Source organism: Panthera uncia, chromosome X, assembly GCF_023721935.1.
Source record: "Panthera uncia isolate 11264 chromosome X, Puncia_PCG_1.0, whole genome shotgun sequence".
Taxonomy (NCBI): domain Eukaryota; kingdom Metazoa; phylum Chordata; class Mammalia; order Carnivora; family Felidae; genus Panthera; species Panthera uncia.
The window spans coordinates 40,844,474-40,860,900 of NC_064817.1; the positions used below are offsets into that span (position 1 = coordinate 40,844,474).

The 16,427-nt window shown below is 55.0% G+C and overlaps 2 protein-coding genes across 3 annotated transcripts; one reads left to right on the forward strand and one right to left on the reverse strand.

Moving 5' to 3' along the window:
- Positions 1–3,459: 3,459 nt before the first annotated feature.
- On the forward strand, positions 3,460–6,401 carry PLP2 (proteolipid protein 2). Of its 2 annotated transcripts, XM_049643836.1 has the most exons (5): positions 3,464–3,725; positions 4,814–4,966; positions 5,072–5,167; positions 5,705–5,795; positions 5,995–6,401. In XM_049643836.1, exons 1-5 carry the CDS (start codon positions 3,630–3,632, stop codon positions 6,015–6,017), a joined length of 459 nt encoding a protein of 152 aa, XP_049499793.1. In that variant the 5' UTR covers positions 3,464–3,629; the 3' UTR covers positions 6,018–6,401. The 2 variants fall into 2 exon arrangements, with proteins under 2 accessions (XP_049499792.1, XP_049499793.1); XM_049643835.1 differs by lacking the exon at positions 5,995–6,401 and having other exon boundaries at positions 3,460–3,725; positions 5,705–5,857.
- Positions 6,339–15,324, reverse strand: PRICKLE3 (prickle planar cell polarity protein 3). The gene is made up of 9 exons (XM_049643834.1): positions 15,171–15,324; positions 13,945–14,030; positions 12,922–13,105; positions 10,865–10,978; positions 10,156–10,293; positions 9,180–9,383; positions 8,897–9,083; positions 7,823–8,122; positions 6,339–7,239 (listed from the first exon to the last, which is right to left on the reverse strand). Exons 1-9 carry the CDS (start codon positions 15,210–15,212, stop codon positions 6,647–6,649), a joined length of 1,848 nt encoding a protein of 615 aa, XP_049499791.1. The 5' UTR covers positions 15,213–15,324; the 3' UTR covers positions 6,339–6,646.
- Between the last annotated feature and the right edge of the window lie 1,103 nt (positions 15,325–16,427).

A 16,427-nucleotide genomic window follows, 5' to 3' on the forward strand; every position in this document is an offset into this window, starting at 1 on the left:
CAATCTTGACTTGCCAGGTGCTGTAGGCCGGGTGGGGCTCCTGAGTTCACCCCGTAAATGAGGGGGTGGGTCGATCTGGTTTCAAGGAGGGCCTCTTCTTGCAGCCATTGACAAACTTACTTCGTGTTGTTTCACTTGTGCCTCTAGCGGGGTCTGCTTTTGCTGATCCTCAGCCGGGCGTGCTTTCTCCCCACTCGGTTTCTCTTCCCCAACTCCTGCTTCTCTCCGCATTCGTTTCACTTTTGGGGAGGTGTGCAGGGCTCACAGATAATCTTTGCTCCTGGCACGGGGAATGCAGAGGTGGGCCCGTTGTAGCGGGAGTGCACCTATATACCCACAGCTCCAGGCAGGAATCCTCCAGACCCTCAGCTGATGAGCAGATAGCAAGGCTAGAACCTGGGTGGCTTCTTTTGCCAGGAGCCTGTGGTCTCTCACTTCCGGCCTGGTTGACCAGCTTTTGCTGGCACGTTGACTGCCACCCTTAGGGCATTGGTTGGGGCCCTGGAACCCCCTTTGGGGTGGAGTCGGGAAGGCGTGAGTCAGCGGGCTGGGCTAAAAAAAGGCTGTTAGAACCTTTGAGCCGTGGCCCCCTCTTCCATAGATGGTGAGGAACTGCAGCCAGGCTTGTATGCACACGCCACATGCTGGGCGTTCCGGTCCTGGGAGAGGCCAGAGTTTCCTCCATCCTGGGAGCAGTGCCCCAAAGCCAGGGCTTATATGGCCAGCAGGACTCCAACCGGGATAGCCCCAAAGCCAGCACTGGCTGAAGCCAGAAATGTCCAGTCACCTCCGCTTGTCACCACATCCTGAACACTTGGCCCCATACCCCCAATGAAGGAAGCTGTGGTCAGGCAGGAGTGGGCAACTCCCACCTCTACAGGGAGGGGTCGGAGAGGGGCGACAAATTGAAAGACCAGAGGTGAGTTTCCAGAGTGACACTGAGAGGAGAGAAGGACTGCAAATCCAGGCTGGGAGCCAGGGTATAAAGAGGTGACCCCTTGAATGGTCAGCACTGTGGACATTGTGGGAGAGTGCGCTGGGGCTTCCAGCTACCCTTGACTCAGAGCCTGGTGGAGGTGTGGCTCTATGGAAGTCAGGAGCCCCAGTCCTATAAACACAGTCACACCCAGGAGACTAATAATAGTAACCCCAGCCACCATTTACTTAGCCTTGCCTCCCCTGTTGGCTTTACTTGCACTATCTATTTTCATCTACTTACTCCTCTACTCAACAATCCTGTTGTGTCCATTTCATGGGGGAGGGAAGTGAGCCCAGACAGTATAAATGACTTGAGGGAGGGTGTTGAAGCAAGATTTAATCAAAGCCAGAATGGGGTACCTGGATGGCTCAGTAGGTGAAGTATGCAACTCTTGATCTGGGGGTTTTATTCAGCCCAGCCCGCTGACTCACACCTGTGAGTTTGAGCCCTATGTTGGGTGTAGAGATTACTTTTAAAAAATCTTTTTGGGGGCACCTGGGTGGCTCAGTTGGTTAAGCATCCAACTTTGGCTCAGGTCATGTTCTCATAGTTCGTGAGTTCAAGCCCCGGATAAGGCTCTCTGCTGTCATCAGGGAGCCCGCTTTGGATCTTTTGTACCCCCCCTTCCCTCCCCTTCCCCTGCTTGCTCTCTCTCTTGCTCTCAAAAACAAACATTAAAAAATCTTTTTTGAGAGAGAGAGAGAGAGAGAAAAAAGAGTGCAAGTGGGGGAGAGGGAGAGAGAGAATCTTAAGCAGGCTCCATGAGATCAACCGTGGGATCAGGACCTGAGCCAAAAATTAAGAGACACTTGACTGACTGAGCCACCCAGGTGCCCCCTAAAAAATCTTAAGGCCAGATTCCCAAGACTGTCCTCTTAATCTCACCTGCATCTGACAAAATAATTGCACTAGGGAGACGGTGGAATGAAAAACATAAAGATTTCTAACCTTGTGTAGATTTATGTCAGAAAAGAAAAGACAAGAAAATGAATAAATAAAGGATAGCTTCAGAGGCCAGAATTATAAAAATAACAAAAGGAGGTTATGTTGGTGGAGGTGATGATGGTGGGCTGCTGGTCTCTTTGGAGACATAACATTTGAGCTGGGACCTGAATGACCAGAAGCCAAATGTATGAAGAGCTTGAGGAAGGGCATTGACAGCCATGGGAACAGCAAGTGCAAAGGCCCTGAGGTGGAGCAGAGTTTGTTTTGTTCTAGAATCTCAGACATGTCCTCACAAAGTTGAAAGCACACATTCAGGGGTGGGAGAAATGTGCTTCATTCCTTCCACCACCCAACCACTCTCAGCAATTTGGGTTGACAGAGGGGTGCCCCTTCCTTGGTTTTGAGGGGCCCCAGGTTGGGGGTACAGGCAGGTCCTTGTGTTGAACTGTCCTGGCCTTCCAGCTACGACTCTTCCCTCCTAAAATGGGGTGAGAATAAAACCAAGTCCAGTCTGGATACTGTGATCCTCAGCACATCTCCATGGATATCCAGATTCCCGTGACCAGGTGTATGTCTCAGATGCAGAAATCAAGGCTGAGTCAGGAGAAATTGCTCACTTAGGATGACACACTTCAAATGTCATCAGCATTGTCACCCAGACTGGCACCCCAGGAGCCTTCCTCTCATCTTGTCAAACTTCCAGCAATAAAGAAATCCATGATCCTTCCCCATTTCTCATCAAGGGCTGTGCTGGTGGCTGCTCTCCTTAGAACCAGGAAATGGAGGCCCAGCACTTAGGGCCAGGGCTTCCCTAGGATTGCAGAACAGAGAATCAGACCCTGGGCTGTGACACTGTTAATAATATCTGTCCCGATTTACTGAGCAGCTTGATGCTCACCAAGCCCTGTTCTCTTTTAGCCGGTGCGCTAGCACAGTCTCATTTCCATCACTGCTAGGAGGTTTATTCCACCAACCATGGTCTTTTATCCGAAATTCCGAAGTCCAAAAAGCACATGTTGGGAACCATTTGGTTACGAAACCTGACCTGACTTAACGAGGCACAATTTTCAGTTTTGACTTATCCCACTTACTGTAAACGACATCCACACCTTTTCTTGAAGAAATATTAAGGTGTGTGTGTTTTTTTTTTAACGGAGCAGCCTCAAACCTCGCTGAGAGTGTCAAGAAACACACAACTAAGATCCGAAATATTCAGAATTCTGGAAACACACATGGGTTTAACCATGCCCTCAGTCATTTTTACAGCTAAGGAAACGGAGTCATACCTCCCCCCCTCCTCCCACCAAAACCAGATCCCCGCGGTTCCGAATTGAGTCAGCACCGAAAGCATTCCTATTCTGAAAGCGCGAAAGGTCTCGCCATTACCGCCATTACCGCACTTGGTACCCCGCACTGCCAAGCCTCAAAGGCTGGCGCCTCTGGAGGTGGGGCGCCCTGGGGGCTATGAGACAGGCGGGGAGTATCCTTGGCAGGCGGGGCAAAGGGGCTTCCGGGGCGGCAGCCACCTGGCCCGGCCCCCTCCGGCCCCGCCCGCTTCTGCTCTGCGAGGTGATTCACTCCCTCCTTCGCCTCGGGGGCCCCCTTCCCGTCCAGACGGCGGGCAAGACGGCAGGGTGTGCAGCGTCCCCCAATCCACGAGCAAGCAAGTAGATACTCTGCGCCCCTAGGGACTCCAGCGCACCCGATGGCGGATTCCGAGCGCCTCTCGGCTCCCGGCTGCTGGGCCGCCTGCACCAACTTTTCGCGCACCCGAAAGGGAATTCTCCTGTTGGCTGAGATTGTGAGCGTCCCGGGATAGGCGGGTGGGCAAAGGCGGGGTGGGGTGGCTGGACCACGCGTAGCCCAGCGACCCTAGGTGAGGCAGACGTGGGCCCGGAGGCGCTCCCCAGTGAGGGAGGGTGGGTGGGTGACTTAGCGGCAGAAGCCCGAAACTGGGGGCTCGGGGCGAGTCCGTGGGGTTTGGAGAAGGTGGTCAGGAGCTGCTGGGCCACGGGGTGACGCAAGGGGTCCATAGAGCATATGGGGGGCCCTGTGGAGGGAGACCGCGTGGACACATCGGTGGGCTCAACCGAGGGATCCTAGGGGGCTGGGAGGTGGGGGGCCTCCCGTGGCAGGGCGTGGCGCGGCCTGGGCACAGGCGGGCGGGCTGGCCGGGAGCCCAGGGGCGGGGCCTGTTGGGGTGGGGCCCTGAGAGCTGGTCCTTCGGGGTAGGGCGGTCCGCCTTTTACCAGTTCTTCCTCACCCTTCTGTGGTCGGGCCGGAGGTCCTTAGCTATTCCGGCCGCTCGGGAGCCTGGGTTTCCTACCTCCCTCAAAGTGGGCGCCGCCTTTGATTCACTTGTAAAAGGGGTGCGACGCCTGTAACACAGCCCTGCCCCTCCGGTGTCATTCTCACCGCTTCCCAAAAGGGTTGCCGAGGGAACCGCAGGTCCCGCCCCTGTCAAGGCCCTGAAGCTGGCGCCAGCAGTACTCACAAAACACCTGGCTGCACCACTCCCAGCAGCCCGCCCCTATGCTGGAAGGGAAAAGGGGCGAAATTGAGGCACCCAACGCTACCCCTTACTAGCTAGGTGACCCTGGGCAAGTCACTTAACCTCTCTGGAGCTCACTTTTCTCACCTGTAAAATAAAGATACTAATAGTACCCAGCTCATTAGGTTGTCGTGATAATTAAGTAAATTAATATTTGTACAGCTCTTAGAAGAAGAACCTTTGAGACACAATGAGCGCACAATAAATGTTTAGCGATTATTATTTGTCATCTTTCCAGTCCTGGTAGGCATCTGAGTTTAAGACCTTCAGTTTAAATCAATCCCCTCAGCCCTGATGGGCACTGATCATAGGCCCCCTTTCCCCTGTCATCCTTCCAGATATTTTGCCTGGTGATTCTGATCTGCTTCAGTGCCTCCACACCAGGATACTCCTCCCTGTCGGTGGTTGAAATGATCCTTGCTACTATCTTCTTTGTCATCTACATGTGTGACGTGCACACTAAGATACAGATCATCAACTGGCCTTGGAGTGTGAGAAGGGGGCTGAAAATGGCGTGGTTAGGGAGGGACCTGGGCAGGTGGGATGGTCCCAGTAACTCTGGATGCTGACTTCCCTCTTCTCTCTACACATCACAGGATTTCTTCCGAACCCTCATAGCGGCCATCCTCTACCTGATCACCTCCATTGTTGTCCTGGTTGAGAGAGGAAATGCCTCCAAAATCATCGCAGGGGTAAAAGCTGCAGGGGCAGCTCTAAAGTAAAGAGAGAGGGGTTTGAGAATCCAGGGGCCATCTCTGCCCCTGTTTTTGCCAGAAAGTGTGTGACCCCTAGCAGGCCACACTTGTCCTCAGAGCCTACAGGAAAGTCTGGCCCAGGCCCTGGTTTTCCTCCCAAGATCACCATTTGCTGTGAAAGGCCATACTTTGTCCAACACAGGGACCTTTGTGGGAAGAGCAAAGAGGCAGCCCCTTTGTCAATACATTAGACTATCATCTGCTAGAACTTTGTCTCAAATGTACAGTGTGAATGGTGCCACCAACATGTGGGGCCACCATGTGGTTTCCCTGTGTTGGAAGGGTCTAGGAGGAGGGAGGGTAGGGTAGATTCCAGTCTCCTGGTCTTTCCCTGGGGCTCTCTGGCTTCCTGATCTGGGTTTTAGTCACCATCCCTGTGTAGGGCAGTCATTGGAGGTGGTGGACAAAGAAGCAAAAGCCTGAGTAAGCTGACCAACCTAATCCAACCTCACTTACTCCCATCGCCACCCTCAGGTACTGGGCCTAATTGTTTCATGCCTCTTTGGCTATGATGCCTACATCACCTTCCCCTTGCGGCAGCAAAGACATACAGCAGCCCCTACTGGTAAGTGTGTGTGTGTGTGGGGGGGGGAGTGTTGCTTAGGGGGCTGAGGAGAGAAGGAAAGGGGTCTCCCAAGGGCATGAATGCCCCTTATTGGTACTGATGGCTTTAGTGCCAGTAAGTACCATAAGCTTCAGTATTCTTGTCTGTAAATAGGCGTATGAATCCAGCCAATGCTTTCCTCTCTTTTCCTCACTTGTAGACCCTGCAGATGGCCCGGTGTAGGTGAACTCCCTTCATTTCTCTCTGCAACCTGCAAATAACACTTCCATGGAAATAACTCCCTCCTGCTCCTACAGCACTCCCAGCCAACTCCCAGTCCCTTATTTGAAGTAAAAGTGCCTTTATCGGGAGAATCTATTTTCCTACCTGCCAATCCCTCCTGGGTGTGGCCATTTTTATGGGTGTGCCTATGTCCCCCTTCCTTCTGCAGTATCCAAAAGGAGACACCTGTTCTGCCTGGACTATGCACCCACTTAAGCCACAAAATGAGGGAGGAGGGAGCCTCAGATTTGAGATTTTAGGTCCCAGGTTGTGACCCACACCAAAAAAACTCCTCAGTGTGGGTGGTGGTTCTGTGGAGGGATAAATAAAGAGATTGTTAGAACATATGGTAATGAATAAATTAATCCTTTGATCAAATGTGGATAAATCTCAAGCATCAGGAGGGGCAAAATTGGGGAGGAGGACAGCTGGAGCAAGGAGGTAAAGAAGCCAGGCCTGTTTTACAACAAATATTAAATTACTCCATTAACAAAAAACAGATGAAGGAGGAAGAGGATTTATGATTTAGGTTGGGGGATGGGGTCATCTACTCGGACTTGAGAATGGAGCCCTCCAGGACTACACTGCCTTCAAGCCACGATGCAGTTCTTGTCTCTGGCCTGGCGAGGCATCCCTGGGCGTGAGTTCCCGGAGAGCTGTGGAGATGGGGATTTAGGGGTTCCAGTTGCATTGTCCTGAGCAGGCCAGGGCCTGCGCAGATGCGGGGGCAGCGGGATGCGTTCCCCTAGGAAGAAGCCATCCTCCTCTGAGGACTCAGAACTGGGGCTAGAAGGTGAGCTGGAACAAGATCCTGAGTCCGATCTTGATCCCAAGTCACATTGGTGGTGGCGATATCTGCCAGATTGGCGGCGGTGATAGTGGTGGTTGTGGTGGTGGTGGCGTCGGCGACGGGTGGGTGCCCTGGGTGGGGGACTGCGTGGCCTGCGACGCTGGGCTGGGGGCGCACTCAGGGTCCGCCGCGGGCCTCCCTCGGACACCAGAGGGTCACGGAAGCTGACACGAGGGGTGCTCTGGCGACCAAAGGCACCATCTTCCGGGCTCGGGTCTGGCTGTCTGGGGGGTCCTGGGGGTGGCTCGGGAGGACTGCGGAGCCCCAGCTCTGGCATGGAGTGGCGGTGGGGGGCCCCTCTCAGAAAGCGGGCTGGCTCCTCGGGGCCTGTAACTGAAAAGAGAGATGGAGCAACTCCCTGTTATCTCCCCCCGCCCCCAACCACCCAGGGGAGGCCTGTGGAAAGGCTTTCTCTGCTTTCCCCCATCGGGACTGGGAAAGTGGGGACAGGGGTCGGAGGGGGGCAGCGAGGTGGGGAATTTGGGCAATATGAGGCCTAGGGCAGGCTCTGGGTGGAGGGAATGGGAGCTAGGCTTCTGATAGAAGGGGCGTGGCATGGGCTAAAGCAGACCAAATTTGCCTTGGGATAGGGGCGGGGCCTGGGCGTGGAGGGTGGAGGGTCGAGGGTTTGGAGGGAAGGAGGAACAACTCGGGCTCAAGCAGGAACAAGTTGAGGCTAGGGGACTGGCCTTGTAACTGAGCGGGGAGGAACCAGGGTTCACGGGGGGGTGTAGTTTGGGCTGGAGACGGGACCTAGTTTGGGGATGGAACAAGGGTTGAGATGGGGGCGGGGCCGGGGATGCCCCAGGTGAAAGGCCTGGGTGAATCGAGCTCAGGGGGCCAGGGTTGAGGCGGAGGGACGAGTAGAGGCTGGGCGTGGCTCTAGAGGCTGGGCGTGGCTCGAGGGTTAGCTCACCAGGCTCCAGCTCCGTGCTGGTGCCTTTGGTGGAGGTCTCGGACGCCTCCTCCGCAGCAGAGAAAGAGGCCGTGGATGCTGCAAGAGGCGCGGGGACTGTGCCCGCGCTCCAGCTACGGCGGCCGGACCCAGAAGCCGTGGGCTCCGACCCCAGGCTGCAGGCTCTCGAGCAGAAGATTAGGCCGCGGCGTGGCAGGAAGGGGCGGCCCAGCAGGGCTCGCCCGCAGCGACTACAGCAGAAGCAGCGGTCTGAGGCGTGCCAGTGCTGGCCCTCATAAGCCATCTGCCCCTGGTCCAGGCCTGCAGAGACCGAAGAATGGGGAAGCTGAGGCAGGGTCATCAGGCATATCCCCACCCGTTCTGAATGGGCCCTTCTTGGGAAGAGGCAGGGAATCTGAGGCAGGGTGTCCCAAGACTCCCTCCTTCCCCCAACTCTTCAGAATGGGGCTCTTCTCTGTAGAAAGCAGGAAACCCGAGCTTTGGGCTTTGCCCTGAGTTTCCTCATCCCTTCTTTTCTGGAAACTGTTTCCTCCTTCCCTTTCTTTCCTAGGGTGCTCCCTCCCAGAGTTGGGGCTTGGCATTGGACTCTAAGATGTGGGTCAGGCTTCAACTTTAAGAAGTGGCTTCTGGTGCATGCAGTGCAGAAGGCAGACCTGATGAAAAGACCAGGGTGGTGGGAACAGGGCTTAGAAGAAGGTAGGGCGGGGCCTTGGTGGGAAAGGAGTGGGTCTTAGACGTAGGGTGTGGTTTAGAAGGTAGGAGGAATCTTGACAGAATAGGGCACAGCTTGGGGGAGTTGGGCTTTGGCTGAGGGACTAAGGGGGGGGAGGGGCTGGGAATTAGAGGGAACTCTGGAAGTGGGCCTAGATGTGTCGTGGTGCCTAGTGTTGTGCAGGTGGGGTTTAGAAAGTACGGCATAACGGGGGATACCGGTGAGAGATTTGCATTGAAGGGTATAGGGCTTTGGTCCTGGCACTAGACTGAAAGCATGGAATATTAACGGAGGATCCTGCTGGGGTGGTGCTATGGCCCAGCTGTCCATCTGTCCCCTTGTTCAATGTCACGTTCACCCACCGATGTGCTCCCCACAGCCATCACAGTACTCCGCGTGGCGGGCCTCATAGCAGGCACAGCAGTGGGGGCGGCTCTGACGCATGACATAGCGCTGCCCTCCTAGCGATGCTTCACATTCAAAGCAGCAGAAGTGACCCATGTGCCAGTGCCGGCCCTCAGCCTCGGTGCATTCAGGGGAGAAGATGATCTGGGGGGGGGGACACAGGCCACCTTGGCCATCAGAGGGGCCTGCCCGTGGCCCTGCCCACCCTCCACTCCCACCCCTGGGTAGAGAGGCACGAACCTCATCACAGGCTTGGCAGCGCGGGCGCAGGCGTTCAGCATGGTGGCGACCACAGTAGACTTTGCCAGCATGATAGAAGTAGATGAGGTCCACCAGCAGCTCCCGGCACGTGGAGCACACAAAACACTGTGGGTGCCAGCAGGCACCCAGGCCTGCCCTGCTGGCAAACACTGCGATGTCCCCACCTCCAATCTGCTTCCCACACTGCCAAATGACAGATAGACACTGCCACCAAGATGGTCAGATGGATGGGGTCAGCCAAGTCATGCAGGTCGCACTTGGGCCATCCCCATGGCAGACCTCTGTGACTGGTTCCACCAGTGGGGTAACTTTGAGACAGGTCCTGCCTACAGGGGAGGGTACCTTAGAGACTGACCCTACTCCTGGGGGAAACCATAGAGACAGGCCCTTCTAATCATGGGTGGCCTTAAAGGCAAATCTTGGTTTTAGGGAGCTGGGGAAATCAAAGAGGCCTGGCCCAGTGGGGGAAACTTAGTGACAAACCTCACCTTAGATCCTAACAGTAGGATTTAGGGTCAGGCTCTACCTACCAGGAGGGGCCTTGAAGATAAATTTGACCCACCACTAGGCCCTACAGACAGGTCCTGCTACTGGGGGTCAGTTCTTAAGGACATGTTGCAACCACAAGAGGACCAGAGAGTCAGCCCACACCTCACATCCACTGAGTGGAGGGAACTAATAGAGAAGGTCCACTAGAGCCTCCCGAGAGACAGACCACACTCAAAAGTGAGATGGGAGGAATAGGCTCTGTCCACCAGGGGGTCCTACAGACAGACCTTGCTGGCCAGGGAGGTGGTAAGGGATGGTCCATGCCTAACAGTGGGATAGGAGGAAAAGACCCCATCCACCAGAGAGGACATTAGAGACAGACCACTAGGGCTTAAGTGGCAGGCCTCATCTTACCAGGGCCTGGAACAAAGGCACTACTCACTCACCCAGGCCCTCCCTTGCTCACCTCCTCACAGATGGCTCCAGTGATGGTCACGGGGAAGATGCGCACAGTGCCGCGCCCCAGATTCTCTCGTTTCCGCTGCTGGCTGAAGGCTCTGAGTTCTTTCTTCTCTTCCTCTTCCAGTGCTGTGCAGTACTGTGCCTGGGGTAGGAAGGTCTTCCAGGCACCTTCCATGATGCCTGCCCCTCCCCACCTTCCAGAATTCATCTCAGCTCAGAGTTCACTTCAAGGTCTTTCTATGGATGTTACTTCCTGCCTGAAATTCCCACCCCTTACCTCTTCTCCCGAGGCTCAGCTGTGGTTTTGCCAAGGAATGTCCTGATTGTCCCTGTCTGTCCAGACCTTTCACCTCAGATCAGCTTACCTTTCCTCCTCTGACCCTGTCCATTTCTTTTTTTTAAAAATGTTTTATTTATTTATTTTGAGAGAGACAGAGACAGTGTGAGCAGGGAAGGGATAGAGAGACAGGGAGAGAGGGAGAGAGAGAGAGAGAATCCCAGGCAGGCTCCGCAGTGTCAGCGCAGAGCCCAACACAGGGATGGAACTCACAAAATTGTGAGATCATGACCTGAGTCAAAGTTCGATGCTTAACCGGCTGAGCCACCCAGGTGCCCCTGGCCCTGTCCATTTCTTTCTAGCTGCTTAGCATTTGCTCAGGCTGTGCCCCCCCCACCCCGACCTGGCATGCCCTTCCTGTCTTTTCTCTCCTCACCTCACTGTCGTGTGGGGGCAGCTGGTGCAGCAGCTGCTTGATCCTGTATTTCTCCCCGGGACTGTTGACATAGGGGACCTTGTCCTCTGGGAGGCAGCTGAAAAACTGGTATACCTGGGAGGACATGGGGAATGGGAGACAATGATTGAGACTAGGGGTGAGTTGTGATACAGTGAGATGGTGGGACCCTACTTCTCTGAGAAAATTAAAGTCATCACAAGGGAATGTCTACTGACACTCTCCATCTCCCCTTCCTACAGTCTGGATCATTTCTATCACCCCCCAAATACACTGTAAGTTCTTTCAGGTCTTGACCCCACTTTCCTTTCCACCATTCTCTTTCCTTTTATACCAGTTGGGTGCATTCACTGTGTCCACTTCCTCTCCTCCCATTGTCTCCAGACCCGACCTCAGTCAGGCTTCCCCACCCCTTCCATCCCTGCCCCTCTTCCAAAGCTGTTCCTGTTATGGTCATTGACAAGGTGCACACCATTAAAATCATTGTTCACGTCTCAGGCCCTATAACAACTGGACTCATCAGTAGCACTGGACACAGTTGATCACTTCCTTATCCCGGAAACACTTTGTTCCCTTGGCTTCTAGAATACCACACTGTCTTGGGTTTCCTCTACCTTATTGGCTGATCCTTCTCTGTCTCCCTTTTGGTTCCTCCTCAAATAGCTGAGCCCCAAATGTGGGAGGGTTCTCAGGCTCATCCTTGGGTTTCTTGACTCTCTCTACATTCAGTCCCTTGGGAATCATGTCCAACCTCATGGCTATGAATACCACGTCATGGCTAATGCCTCACAAATGCATACCTCCAGCCCTGTGACTTCTCCCCTGAGATCCCAGCAACATGGCCACTCAAACCTTTAACAGGCATCTCAAACTCCAGATGGCCAAACCCAAATTTATGTTCTTACTCCTCAACTTGCTCCGGCCTTGGCCGGTCCCACATCAGTTAATCCATCCATCCTTGAGGTCATTTTTGACTCCTCTCTCTCACATATTCACAAGCAAATCCTCTTAGCTCTGCTTGTGAAACATCTGCAATCTGATCACCACTTGCTACTTATACTGCCAATATTGTCATCAGTCACAGGACTACTCCAGTAGCCTCTCCCTCACTGCCTCCGCCCCCCCCCCCCAACCGCTTCCAGCCTTACTCTTTGTCTGTTCTACACACAGCAGTCAGAGGGATCCTGCTAATCCTAAAACAAACCACATCCCTTTCTGCTCACAACACTTTCGTGGCTTCCCCCTCATTCAGAGTAGAGGTCAAAGTCTCCATTACCCCCCTCCACCTCTTGGACTTCACCTCCCCCCACTTTCCTAGTCACTCACTGTTCTAGCTACACTGGTCTCCTCACTGTTCCTCACACGTGCCAAGAATGCTGCTGCCTCAGGGCCTTTGCATCAACTCTTCCTTTTGCCTGGATAGCTCTACCCTTGGGTATCTGCATGGCTTACTTCTTTACCTCCTTCAGGAAGCCCAAACATCATATTCTCACAGAGGTTGACTTGGGCACCCTATTTACAGTTCTAACTTTCTCTCTACTCCTTCCCTGCTTTTTTATTCCATAGTCCTTACACCATCTGACATATTTTTACAGGTTTGTTTATATTGGCTGTTGTTCACTTTAGGAATCTAACTTCCATGTGGGCGGATGTATTTTTTTGTGTTTTGTTCACTGCTGTGTCCTCAGTGCCTAGAACAGTGTCTGGGATGCAGTAGGCGTTCAATAACTATTTGTTGAATGAATTAACTAATGGTGATGTGATGAATGAAGTGCTGGGATAAGACCTGAGTTAAGAGATGGAATAGGAGTGGGGTGAACATGCCCTAATTAACCCACTCAATGACCACTCAGGGTTCCCTGAGAATTGTGGGGGGCTGACCACTGTAAGATTACATAAGGGTCAGAAGGATACATGCAATTTGACCACATACCCTAGTGTGGTCCCACAAATAGGTTTCTACCTGAGTGTGTATATGTGTGTGCCTGCATGTGTGTGCATCCACTGGAGAACAGGAGCAGGTGGCAGCCTCTGGTCACCTGCTCTGGCTTGAGACCAGGGGGCACCCAGGCATACTCCTCCGAGGCACAGCCAGAGTCATCATCGGAGATGGAGTGGTGCTGGAAGTCTGAGATTAGCCGACACATGATGCGTTCCAGGTCCACAGGCACCATGTGCACAGCATGCTCTTCCCTCGGGCATTTGCAGTGCTGACAGATCTTTCTGAGGGAGAGGGAAGGGGGTCAATTACTAAGGCATAGTAGCTCACTTGGACCCTTTGGCAGCCCCAAGGAAGTACAAATAAGGGGCAGGGACATACAGATTATCGTCACGCAAGGACTCTAAGCCAGGACAGGGCTCTGGGCCCAGGGGTGGGACTGCTGTGGGTGAGAGAGGAGCAGAGGGAGTGGCTGTGAACTGCAGGTGGGGCTGTGGCCCCTGACTATCATCTCTGGGACTCGGTCAGACTGTCCTGGCAGTGGGCCTGAATAAAGGTGGGGCTCTGAGTCTGAGATTGGAGTTACATATTCAGAGGTTTCTTTCCAGGACTGGCTTTGGATATTGTGGGGGAACTTTTCCTAGAGGCAGGCTCTAGCTTGTGCTGGGTCTGAACTTGTGGGCGGGTGGGGGCTCTGAGCCTGTGGGTAGGGCCTGAGTGTGCCGGCTGTGGGTTCTGTGGGATTTCACGAGACGTTTTGGGTACAGGGCTCCAGGGGGAGGATAGGACACTGGGTCTGGGAAAAGAGTTCTGAGTCTGAGAGGGGCTGGATGTCAGTGGATGGTGCTCAGCCCCTGGGACTGAGGACTTCCCTAGGGATGGACTGGCAACCAGGCGAGAACACTTCTGGGGGGCGGGGCTATGTAGTGGGTGGAGTTTTCCTGGGAACTGGACAATTGGGAATGAGTCAGGGGGCGGGGCCCTGAGTCTGAGCGTTAGGCTATTGCCCCAACTGAGAGGCTTCCATGGACTAAGCTCAAGCCTACGGGTGTGGCCTGAGCTTCTGGGGGTTCCCCTGAGGACGGGGCCCTGACAAAGACAAGGCCTTCAGATGGTCACCTACCTCCAGCCGTGCAGCAGGAAGCCGGGGCACTGTTCCCTGCAGGAGTTGCAGGGCTGGCCACGGTCTGGGTCCTCCGCCTCTGGAGGCTGAAGTGGGTGAGGGCAGACGCAGTACCAGACGAGTTGCGGGGGCGGGGAGAGAGAAGTCAACGCCCACCTCTCCACTCCCAGGCCCGCGACCGCACGCCAGGGCCTGTCCCACCAGGGCAGCGCTGGGCAGGCTGGGACAGCGCCGGGAGTGCAGGAGCGGAGGACACAACTGAGGTAGAGGCGGGGAAGTTGAGGCCACCTTCCTATATACCCCTTTTCAGGGAATTCCCTTCCCCCTCACCCAGCCTTGGACACCTCCCACCAGCCTCTGACTCCTCCAGGCCTCAAACACCTCCCCCAGAACTCAGAACACTCTCCACACCAGAGCACCGAGACTCTAATCCGGGTGTCCCTCCCAGGCCTCATCTTGGCCCCTTCTCCATCCAGGAGGCCAGCAGCACTCCAATTCCACAGGGTAGGAGTCTGAGGCCCCATCCTCACTTGGGATCCCCACATGAACCCTGTCCCTCTTTTCCAAAGCCCTTCCCCCAAACCCTGGCTTCCCCCTTTCATTCCTAAGGAACTGGATCAGGATCTCAGGAAGCCCATGATCCATTCAATAATCCCCACCCCAAGAAGCCTTGGCCTTTGGTCCTTTGGACCACCAAACCCAGACCCCACTTAAAGACCCCCTCCAAAGGAAGAGCAGCCCCACTGTCTAGGAAGTCAAAAAGCTCCTGGCTCAGGCAGAAGCCTGGAAGCCCTCTAACTCCAAATCCCAATCCCTGGACCCTTAGTATTTAGGCACCTCAGGAGTGTAGGACCTCACCCCTAAGATCACTTTCTGCCAAGGTACAAGATTCCCTCAGATGCTCAGGAGGTCCTTACTCAATTCAGGACTCCATGACCCAGTCTTTTGGCCCTCAGAATCCCCTCCCAGAATTCACACGAGAGGACCACCAGGTCCTGGGGTGCTGATGGAAGTGTGCAGAGAGGCGATTAGGGAGCAGCTGCCACCAGATCTCCACATTCCTTCATCCACACGTTTCCAGCAGCCCCAGCCCCTCTGTTCTGGGAATCTGGAGATGGGGATTCCCAAACCCTCAGTGGCGCGCCTCCTCGCTATCCCTATCCTCTGCCCCCCTCCTGGGCCTCAGTTTACCCCTGACTCCCACCGCTGCCCGAAGTATCGCTCACCGCGCGCCCGGAGCGGCGCCTCCGGGACCCACGCGCGAACATGGCGCGCCCGGGCAGGGTCAAGCCGGGCAGGGTCAGGCCGATGGAATCCTCACGGGCCGTCAGGCCACCGCGCGTCCGGCCTGGGAGATCTGTTCCGTATATCTGACACCGGCATGGGAGGAGCGCGCCAAGCACCGCCCGCTCCTGGGCCTGCACTCATTCCTGGGCCAAGGCGCCCCCTGCCTAGAGGTGAGGGGCACGCAGCCCAGCAGCGCCGTACAGGAGAGCTCCCCAGCTTTCCTGCCCCGAGCCAGAACCAGAACCAGGCGTCAGAAGGCACGCCTCCCAGAACCTCAGGGTAACACATGGCCTCTCAAGGAATATCTTAGGGCCTAAAGAGGCGGGGGGGGGGGGGGGGGGGGGGGGGGGGGGGGGAACTTAAGAAATGGCCACCTGGCTGCAAGGAGTGGTGCGCTAGGGTACTTGTACTGGCGTTTCATGTCCATTTATCTTGGATGTTATTGGGAGGAGGGGTTAAAGCCACCTCTTGGCCCCCTCCCCACTGGTGATCTTCCGAGGGTCTCTTTCTCCCCAGTGAATGCTGCAAGTGTGATCACCAAGCCCATCGCAGTCCCAGCTGGTGCTCCCTCACCACCATCAGAGAACTAACTTTTATTCACCCCCATAGCCCCCACACCAAAACTCTATCAGAGCCAGGACCATTTGATATTTATGGGGAGAAGGTTAAAGACACAGGCCAGGTTGGGAGGCCCTACTCCCTGCTCCCTCCCCTTCCTTACAGGCCCAGCTGTCTTGTCCCCTAAATCCTGAGAAATAGATACTACAGCCTTCCCTCCCTGGCTCCCATTTTTCTCTCTCCAGCTAGATATCCCTTTCCCTGAGTTCAGTCCATAGCTGGGAGTCTCTCCTTCACATGTCAGGCTTCACGGCCCCTCAGGGCTGGGAGGAGGGGGTCCCTGACCCAGCAGTCAGGACTCGGGTGCCAGGCAGGGGTTTCTAATTAGGCATGGTGGCAGTGGCAGCTGGGCCTTTTATTATGGGCACAGGGGACCTCATCCATACCCAGCTCCAATATGCACATCCCAGTCACTTCCCGCCCCTCCCTGCCCCATGGAGTAGCCAGGGAATGAGTGAATGAATGAACTAATGAGTCACCCCAGTGCCCTGCCTCCTGGCCTTGCAGCCCATTGGGTCTCCCAGTTCTCCAGCTGGGGCAGAGGAAGAAAATGTCAAGAAAGCAGAGTCTGCTAGGTA